The following is a 10621-nucleotide window of genomic DNA, read 5'->3' on the forward strand; positions in this document are numbered from 1 at the left end:
GATATAAGGTTACATTTCATATATCCTGCCAGCAACTAAATGTTGCTATTGACAGGTGCAATCCTCCGGCTCTCCCATACACACGTCTCGCACACTCAGCCTACATCCTCTCCTCTTTCTTTTCCTTGCGTTGCTTCTGTGTTGACATTTTCATTTAGTCCCAGTGCTTTGCCTTTACCTGAAAAAAATAAATAAATCCAGTTTCGTCTCTAGTGTTGTTTTGGCATTTCGGTCATTAGCCTGACTTGCTACAAAGCTCGAGAGGAGCTGTCTCCCTGCTGTGTCATGCTGCACAGGGTGCTAAATAATTAACCCCCACTTGCTACCTCACTGCTAAACTGAGGAAAATAGTGTTGCTGTATGTGAGGCAAGTGGACATCAAGGTTACAATTACACACTGTTTATGCTATTTTAGTATGATTGCTATGATAGTCGTAAATATCATCTTAAGAATTCTTGCATTATCCACATATTTGGCCCTGATGCAGTGTACTCGGTTGGAGACACTTGGTTGGATTTTTTGGTAATCGTTTTGGTTTGCAGAGGAGGAGTCCTATGATAAAGTGCATGCAGTGTAATTGCATAGGATTTTCAGCTGACACTATTAGCAGTCCGGCAGCAAATTAACAATGACAGTTTTTTTGTATTAATTCCTCATCGAAAGCAATTTGGCACCATGCTTCAATTCACTCTCTGTTCTTCTGTAAGGAGTTTATTAAGAGACTATGAGTCTCAGCTCCAAATTATTGCACAAGGGTGTGCTGAGAGCAAAGGTAAAGTGACATGTAGATGAGGAATCTTAGACAATTTTGCAACATCTGTCAGCATGCTATATGATGATCTGTCCTTTTGGTCCTCAGGCCTCAGCTGCTCTGTACATAACTCACCATGTGTGAACTAACCATGAGCATGTGCTGACTGCGCTTGAGTTATTCAAATTGACTGCTGCTTCCTGTGTCCAGCTTGGATTGGTTTTTAGAATATGCATTCATATTTTAGCAGCCTGCTGTTATAGTTCTGAGTGATGAGCAAGTGTAATGTAAGTACCATGTTGGCAAAGGCATTCCCTTCTATTTGCAGGATGGGGAGAGAAGAAAAGCTGTGCTTTCTAGTCTGGTCAAATACCTAGGTCCTGAGGCTGCATCTTTCATCCACTACGAAGAGAAAGTAAGTAGTTCAGTGGCAGATGTCTGATGTAATAAAACAATAATGTTTTGGTTTGAGGCAGAATTTTGTAGTGCCAAAATTCATAGTCAGTTTTTTTTACCCTGCATTCCAGAGAGGAAAGCTACTTTGTGTAGCAAAAGTCTGCATCTCTGTCATCAAAACTGAGCCAAATTGATGTATTTAAACATTTATAGTGTAGTCTAAAAGGAACAAAATACAAAAAAAACCCCCACTAGTTAAGATAATAGTTTTCTTACTAGTCTTACTAGTCTAACATTACACAACACAAAACAAAAATACAAGATGCATCTAGCAAAGACCTGTGAAAAACCTTATTACCTCTAGCTTTGGATTCCAACAATGAAATTGTCAATCCACGTCCATCAAATATGCTAATGTGGATCACATATGTTTATAATATGATCCATACCCCAACAAATTCACCATGGAAATCAAGACAAATGTCACAGATCTGATTATTACCACCACAGAGTACTCCTATTAACAATGACATGTCTAAATGGGAAGGTGGGAAGCCAGCATGGGATCACAAAGGGTTCTGGCAAGTTTTGAAATGGCTTATAGAAAGAAAAAGGTGACTTTGTGTCCTTTTCTTATTGTGTCCCTTATGGGCAGCTGCAGCAATGGGGCTAAGTGGCTTCTGGTAGTAACTTTACAAAAATAGAGGCTAATTTAACTGTTTTCATGTCAAAGCATATAAACACATGGAATACATTATAACAAATCCCGAGAGGTGGACCAAAGGAGGTCAGGGCCTGGTACTTCTAGGGACTGCAACCCTTTATGGACACACATGAGCTTCTATAGCACAACTACTGAAAGAATATATAACATGCTGTAGATACTGTATCCTCCCTGACTAAACCATGTGCCACTCACATGTAGAATAGCTACCTAAATACATTACATGATGTACAGCATACATTGGTAGACTGTGAAAGAGTGCATTAGTCATAACAGACATTTGATTTTAGTCCCTCGACTGCTTTTTCCTCACTTCACTTCACAAGATGGAAAGGAAAAGTTGCCCTGAGGAAACTTAAGGCAAGGGCGTTAAGGGAGACATTAGGTAGAACTTTGTAGAGACTCAGTGGGAACATACAATTATAGAATACAATAACAACAACTCAAAACTTCATGCAGAGAAAAAAGCTGGTGAATTGATTGAACAGTGTTGAAAGAGTTTTGGCCTGATTATGTTAACCCAATCTGAGTTTCTTGATATTTCTTTATACTTTATTACTTTATTTATTTAAATGGGAAACATTCTGATGAGCCAACCTGCAAGTTTCAAACATAATTTTTATTTATGTTGTGTATACTGTACTTCTTTCCACATGACAAGGTGAAGGGTTTAATTTCACTAATCTGCATCTCCCTTTTAGTAGAAAGGTTGGAAATTTAGGCCAGGCAACATTAATTATTTAATATTTAGTAAGCACATTTTACAATCAAGTCATGTAATACAAATTCTACACTACAATAATTACAATACATAAGTTTACTATTACTACGATATTATAGAACTTCATGCTAACCATGAGCATTATCATATATTCATACAACATGTCACGTTTTTTTCCACAATTAAAGTTGGTGAACATGCACTTTGGTTCATGGAGGAACTGCTAATAGCTAATTCAGCTAATGTTTTCATGAGTTGTGCTATCAAATAAAATTAGGCTAGATTAGATTTGGGGTGTGCCATTAATTGCCATTTCATAGAGTAACAAAGCCCTGCTTTGTGTTGTATTGTGCCATGGAGTACCACAGTATTAATGTCATTCAACTTTTCTGCTTTACAGGACTGGGCTAAGGAGAACTACAGCGGGGGCTGCCCTGTTAATGTCATGGCACCAGGTCTGCTGACATATTACCACCCTAGCCTGAGAAAGCCCTGTGGCAGGTAATCACCCCACTGATGACAAATACACCACAGCATCACACCTTTCCTTCCCCCAATACTCAAAATAGTCACCTTTCCTCTCTCTTATCACCAGAACAAATGGTTATGTAGGGATGTAGTGGAGTAAACCATCAAGACAGTTTCGAAATCTTTGATACAAATCTTTACAAGAACGAAATATAGAGTTTATAGTCCGGTAAGTAGTTTAATTGTGTACTAGATGACAGTGTGAGAGAGGTTGCTGGATGCTCGTGCTATTTTTATACCACGGAAACAATATCTGCACCTCACCCTGACAACCAGGTATTACTCACTAGCACCCAGTGCCTACAGATCATTGACATGAGTCGTGGGAGTGATTATGCCTTCACTGATACATATTAGTCCAGTTCTAAAGAAATGGCAAGAGGTCGTCAGGAGTGGTGTTCTCATAGGAAAACGTCCTATAATCCATTTCTAATGGCCTGTTCGGAGATGCACAAAGCTGAACGAATGAGAGCGAGAGGTGGGGAGGGGGATCCAGGTAATGTATTTCTATAATGACATTAAGTCCGTGGGGAGCAGAGGAAGCTCATTACATAACGTAACTCAAACAGCAGCATGGGACGGTAGCCCTTATCCATTCCTACCCCATATAGGAAATGGATCCTCAAGGACATGCTATGACCTTGACACAAATCCAGAACGTGTATTGAAGACAAACCCATGCTTGGGTGGCTAAAATATGCTGCTGCTTCAAACATTTTGTATCTAACAGCACAACGGATTCCAGTAGTGTCTGGTGGATTATGAGATTTCATTTGGGATGGCATGATTCTCAATATGGACCACAGTGTGGTTTTTATAATTAGAGTAATTATCCTAGGTGGATACTATGCCTGACTGGTCAGTATGTGAGGTTTTTACAGAGAGGCCTTCCTCTCTAGAGAGAACAGTGCTGAGAATGAGTAAGAAGAACTATAAAGAACTGCCAAGAACTATAAATAAATTGACCTCAGTGGGTTCATGCTTTACTAACCTAACAGCTCCAAAATGCACACAGAACAAACACTGAGCTGAAAAGAGTTGTTTAGGAGGATGTTGAACTTTTTCAGAACAAAGAAAGGTTGTTTTTGCTGCTCATCACATTGTATGGATTATTACTACCAACAAAGAAGGATTAGTTCATTCAACCTACCATAGACAGAGTGTAAAAGAATACATTTAAAATCTTTTAAAGCTGTACCTTTGTTTTAAATGCAGTGAACTATGTTTTGTATAATAATATTAGTTTATACTTGACTATTTTAGAAATTGGTGCCAAGAATGATGATTAGGTGCCATAACTAGAGATACGATATAATTACAAGTCCATCAGAGCTCCACCGGCTTAGCAGTTCATCTCTGTGTGTCTGCACAGTGAAGTTTGCATTCATTCAGCCATTTCAGGATTAAACAGTCCTTCTCCATTCTTTCTTCTGGAAGGCAACAGCAACACTGCTCCTCATCCTGAGACACTAGAATAACTCCTTAGGGAGCTTCACTTCCTCTACAATATGTAGATAGAATTCTTTTTTACACAGGCTCCTGCTTCTTACAGGGCAATGCCTGATGTTTACCCCTGTGTGTGCATCAAAAGCTTTAAACAAAGAGAAATGATCATCAAAAACAACTATCCATCCCTCTCAGCTTAAGGTCACAGCACAATACTCCTTACAATAAAATACACTGGGCTACAAAACGTACAGGTCTTCACAGGGAATCGGCAACCCAAAGGTCTATGATTTGTGATGCACTCAGCTAAGATCAGCGCTGATATGTCTATATATAATTTACGATAAAAAACAAACAAAACTGAAGCTAAAAACAATTGATACTTCTTTTTAGATTCGATTTGTTCTCTGTTTGTAAGCTAAGTTCTGAAAGGTCGATGGCTAGAAGGATTAAAGTTAAAAAGGTTGAACTTTGAGCGCAGCACTGACTGGGAATAGTACTGGTGATTGTGTCTACTAGGCTTACACTCAAAGTACCCCAAAGTATACACTTAAAGGAACACTTAAACACATCCAACTAGTTACATCTATTGAACATGCACTAGCCACAGTAGAGCAGAACAAATCTCCTCAAAACATCCTACACTGACAATTGCAGCAACTCTTTTCTAGAATTTGCATGAAATAGCCTTTGGGAGCATCCCTTCCCGCCAACAGCAATGTCTGTTTATACAAGGACAATCCAATGAAAAACATTCTTACAAATGGTAAGATGCTGCCAATGGACAAGTAGGTAAAATAAGACATCTTACTTGCCATGCTGAATCTTCCAGCAGAGGGGGAAAAGAACCTTCACCTATTTACCAAAAAATCCCTATCCTACACACACACACACACACACACACAATTTCTTTCAATTACAAGGAAACTACAAAACTATGAAATGCAGTCTGTACCACCATTAATACCCCTGGGAATTATACAACATTCCAAAATACACAAAGTTTAGGCTGTGAAATTAATTTGGTCACACTTAACATTTCCGAACATCTACCCAAAAGAGCAAAGAAACACAGAAACGTAAAAGGAGGGTCACAGTTCAGGGAAAGGTCTCCGTGGCCAAAAATAAACATGTAACGTCTGCAACTTCCAGTCAAGTTAACAGTAATAAATAGGCAACATCTGGTTAGACTTTCAAAATGTAGACAGTTGCATTAGGTTAAGGCACAAGAACTACTTTATTTGATTTAGGAAAAGGTCGTAAGTTACATTGCTATCTATCCTACGTCACCTAACTTTGACAGCAGGCCCATCCAGAAATGACTCTAGAGAGATAACTACAATGTTATGTTTTGATGCAGATGGCTAACCTGGCTGACCAAGCTGCAGTATTTGATGACTTGGGAGTGAGACTGCATTGGACAAGACTGTACAGTAGGCACAGTTAGGGACCAATTGCAAGACAACCAAACTCTGGATATTAGAACAGAACATCTCAATTCAACACATCTGTTAGATCTTTGTTGAAACGCCATATAATGAAACACAGAGGTGCTTTCTGTTGGCAAATATTACACCACAAGTTAGCAAGTGCCCATCATTGTAGACAATTATAGATCCCCATGAGGACAGATATACACACCTTTAGTTTTTTGGGCATTGGTTATCAGACACATTTCATTATTCTGTTATTCAAACTGGAGCCTTGTGTCTCTAAAATATTAACTACTATTCCGTAGTGTCTGACATTTTATGCTTATCTTCATATTTACATATACAGACATAAGACATGTCATTCTATTCATGAATAAGTAAAGCCAGTTTATTCCAGGGGATTACTTTAGTCAGTGTGATCAAATGCTTGAGAAAGTTCATTGACAGAATATAAAGAAACCTTTATTCTTTCTTGAGTCTGTATTATTGCTTAATGTGACAATGTGGACCAATTTCTTTCTATATCCATTTTTTTCATCTCCTGTTATAATCTCTGACTCAGCCCACTGGGAAATGTGATTATATTGAACACAGCAGAACAGTTTGTATACAGTGGAGGTCAATATGATATCCCACCAGCTCAGAGTAATTGTTTTATCTTAATTCCCAAATTTATGGATGGGATTAATCCCATACTCATAAATTTTCTTGAATTACTCACGATAGAGACGTTAAGTGGTGGACCACCTTTTATTGACGTGCCTTACCTTTCTCAATATTTTACAAAAACAAAACATTGCATTGATTTTGACAGAGCACTACACTCGTTGGTCAGCTGATCAGTTTAATTTAACTCTCATCTTATAATCACCTATTCAAACAAGACACCAATCAAGTTTCATCAAGACCTCAAGGCGGTCTTTTTAATCTGACAAACTCCCTCTCTTATCATCATAATGCTGCTGCTCATTATACTGTTTACTGCCACCTGCTATGCATGCCGCTGTAATGGTTGTGTTGATTTATTTCCCCTTACACCACTCCTGACTGTTTTATTTTTTTATTTCCATACCTGGTGAATGCATTGCTTTCCTTTCCCATTACATTTGTATATAGTGTATCTCAGTGATTTTGCTGCACCAGCTGAGTCACACCTGGATAAATCCATTACAGAGAACCCTCCAATAAAAGTGTATGACCATGTGAGGCGGTAAATGGTCCTATTTTTAAGGTGTCAGGGTACTTTTGGATTTTAAAACACAGTCTTTATAAGCTTTAGACCAATCAGGCCCCAAGACCTCTCAGTGGATAGGCAGTTGGTGTGCATTACCAACTCCAAGCTTGTTGACACATTGCCAAAAGGCCTTTCAGTCAGAGGTCTCAAGGTCTTGGATATTCTGCTGATGAAGTCCCCGGTGGCATCTTAGACTGGTCTGAACAATCACAATGCTTCTAAACATTTCTCTTTGAAGCTTTGGCACACACTGATCCTCTGTTTATTCCTGACTAACTCTGGTTTTGTAGTCTTCCAATTTCCTCTAAGCACCCTTGCTGAATAGTAACATCCCTTCGAATTCATTGTTGTATCCTGCTTTACAACAACAGAGTTGTGTGTGTGTGTGTGTGTGTGGAGTCCAGAGCCAGCTTGTTTGCTGCTGAGGCCTCTAACTCTGTTCTTCAGATAACATAAATTAATCATCAGGGATACAGGCCAGATTATAGGTGCTAAGGGGGGGCCTTTCTCTACTCCTCTGACAGGTTGACAAGGGTGGGGGCTGCTATAGTCGAGAAGCCTTCAGGCAAGTATTATGGGCTAGAGAATACATAAGAAGCGATCCATTATACGTGTAATCAATCGTGAATCAGTGGAATTTCTTGTGTCCTAGCCATACATCGATGTTAAAGTATAGAATCACCTTCACCTAGGTAGTTTAGTCCATTTAGCTTCCCTCAATAAGACTGGGATTATTATTCCCCTATTATTATTAACCCTCATCCTACCAAAATATTTAACATAGAATGACCACTGATTGGAAATCCCACAGACCCAAAGAAGAAGAAACTACTGTAAGAAACAACCATTATAGCAAATCTTTAGCTCGTTTTTTCTCAATACATTATTAGTTATGTAATTAATGTAATCTGAAAAAAACTGACTATAATTCTCTCCATCAGCAGCCACAAAAATTCTTACCTTGTGCTTTTTCCTGCATTCACACCATGTCCTGATTGTGCTCTGACTGCATGTCAATCAGTATGCATGTCAACACCATTTTACAGTCTTATCTTGTATAAAAGAACATATTCCTTCAATTTAATTGTCATGAAACATTTTATGATGTATTGTATTTCTGACTTTGAACAAACATAAACTAAATAAATCGTTCTTTCTATAAAAACTGCATGGGCAGAATTGGGTGCTTTATATTTTTAAATAGCACTAATTAAAACAGAAACAGAAAACAATGATATGAAGTCATCAGGAACAAAGTGAGTCACAAAGGATAAAGCACCAGTGACAAAAAGTATACCTCTGAGATCTGTGGGCAGTGCAGTCAGTAGGTTAAAGGACCCAGTTTGTATGTGTAATTGTAGATTGCTGGGTCTCACAGGGGCGACAATATGCACAGCTCCCAAATCTCAATGATGCTTTGCGTGGCCTGAGCTCCATTCACAAGGCCGGTAACAAAAAAAACAAAAACATTGTAGAAAAAAACAACAAAAAAGCCAAGAGAATGGTCCAAACAATCCTCATGTATGTTCGCCTACGTGCAGCCCAGATTAGAATGCTGCTGCCTTGAGGCATGCAGAATCACAGGCAGTGTGCAGATCATTCATCTCTTTTGTTTTTCGTGGGTATCTGAATATAATTACAAAGTTACTAAATAACAGTGTTGAAGAAATTGTTACTTTCTGTAGAGCACTTTAACCTCCTGGAGAAGGTACTCTTATCTGTAGAGGCTGTGAGTGAGTCCTTCAACTCACCTCCAAGTAAAACTGAGAGCATAATATAACCCAATCAAAGTGTCCATCCACTCCATTAAAATATGCCATCATACTTGATACCTATCAGTGACAGCAAGGTGGCCAGCTGTGGAGCAGAAGAGAGGAATCTCTCATATACTGCTTCTGTTCTCACTTCTACTTCTTTATCCCCAACAGGTAAAGTAGTAGGGATAGGAGGGCTGGATATTATCTGGTGCTTTTCCAGTGGGCTCACATTTAGTTCTCCCCACCCAGCTAGACAGGTTCCAGGATAGACTACAAAAAGCTCTTTACCTCTCACCTCACTCTTTCTTCTACAGCCAGTGGGGCAAATATTTATGCTGCTGGCAGGGTGCATCCTTTTGAGGGTGGTTAGTGGTATGTTTTCACAATGCCACTGGTAAATACATCATCTTCAATTTTGCATCCATTGTCCTCAACCTCTTGGTTTTTTTTTTTTAAATATCAATTACACAATCAAACCAGCAATGCTACCATCTTGATAAAGACAAAGACCTGCAGTCTGTATACTCCCTGAAGTTTAACCTAACACTGTTTCGTATAAGGCTCACAGATTTTCTTGATTTACAGAATCCATTGGGCAGGCACAGAGACAGCCACCCAGTGGTGTGGGTACATGAGTGGTGCAGTACAAGCTGGTCAGCGAGCAGCTCTGGAAGTACTGGCTGAACTCTGCCCCATGGCCCTGACCCAGGAAGACCAGGAATCAGTGCAGAACAGTCAAACTGCCAAAGGTCCTGCCAAGCAAGCACAATCATCCAAACTCACGTACATGTCTACAAGCAAGGTTGTGGTCATAGCAACACTGACAATAGGTGCTGCGCTCTTGCTGGTGCAGCATCAACCTGCATTGCTAAAGGTCAAAACTTACTTGATGAATGTATTTTGAACTACCAGGCATAATATATTCTTATTGTAACAGAAACCTTTAAAACAGGTGTATGTTTCACCTGGTTTTGCTGGGCCTCCAGAGGAAAGTTACTCTGTCCACTGATACCTCATGTTTTTTTTTATTTTCTTTTCTTGGCTCAGGCCACATATTTCATAACAAAGTTAAACTCAATTATATTAATTTTCATTATATTGTATACCAAATTATATTAAAATGTAGGTTTAACTGTCGCATTAATAAATATCTTTTAACAAAATTACTATATATTGTGTTATTGTGCATATTAAATAAAGAGTGGTCTTAAAACAGTTGAGGCATGTATTCTGCCATGGTGGTTCTTTTATAATTACAGTATTATTATTTAGTGGTATGACATGTATTGCATTATGAAATGCTGATTAATAACATTTTGTTTTAATACATGTCTAATTTATTAATAAAACATAATTTATTGTTTATATTATTGTTTTTGTTATGTCATAACAAAATTACAGCAAAAGATGTTTAAATTAGAATAAAACCTGTGGAGAAAAATGATTTAAAGACTCCAGCCATTTTCCTGTCTGCTTTAATGATTTGAAGAATCTGGAGAAATGTGTAGTAAAAGTGCCATCTTATCTCATTTGACGTTGTGACCATAACATTTAGGTTGTCCTTGTAAGCTTTGGGCTTCATGTTGTGTTTAAACCAGTTTGCAGTGAGAAAATGGAGCTTTCATACTGC

The 10621-nt window shown here is 38.5% G+C and overlaps 1 protein-coding gene across 1 annotated transcript in view; it reads left to right on the forward strand.

Annotated features, from left to right (window-relative positions):
• si:ch211-127i16.2 (probable flavin-containing monoamine oxidase A) overlaps positions 1-10206 on the forward strand; it is a 38559-nt gene extending 28353 nt beyond the window's left edge. The window contains exons 10-12 of the mRNA XM_051413465.1: positions 1081-1167; positions 2994-3094; positions 9577-10206. Of these exons, the coding sequence (XP_051269425.1) occupies positions 1081-1167; positions 2994-3094; positions 9577-9895 (507 nt within the window). The 3' untranslated portion in view covers positions 9896-10206. The remainder of the gene's footprint in view (positions 1-1080; positions 1168-2993; positions 3095-9576) is intronic.
• The last annotated feature ends 415 nt before the right edge of the window (positions 10207-10621 follow it).

Source organism: Dicentrarchus labrax, unplaced genomic scaffold (genome assembly GCF_905237075.1).
Source record: "Dicentrarchus labrax unplaced genomic scaffold, dlabrax2021, whole genome shotgun sequence".
Lineage (NCBI taxonomy): Eukaryota > Metazoa > Chordata > Actinopteri > Moronidae > Dicentrarchus > Dicentrarchus labrax.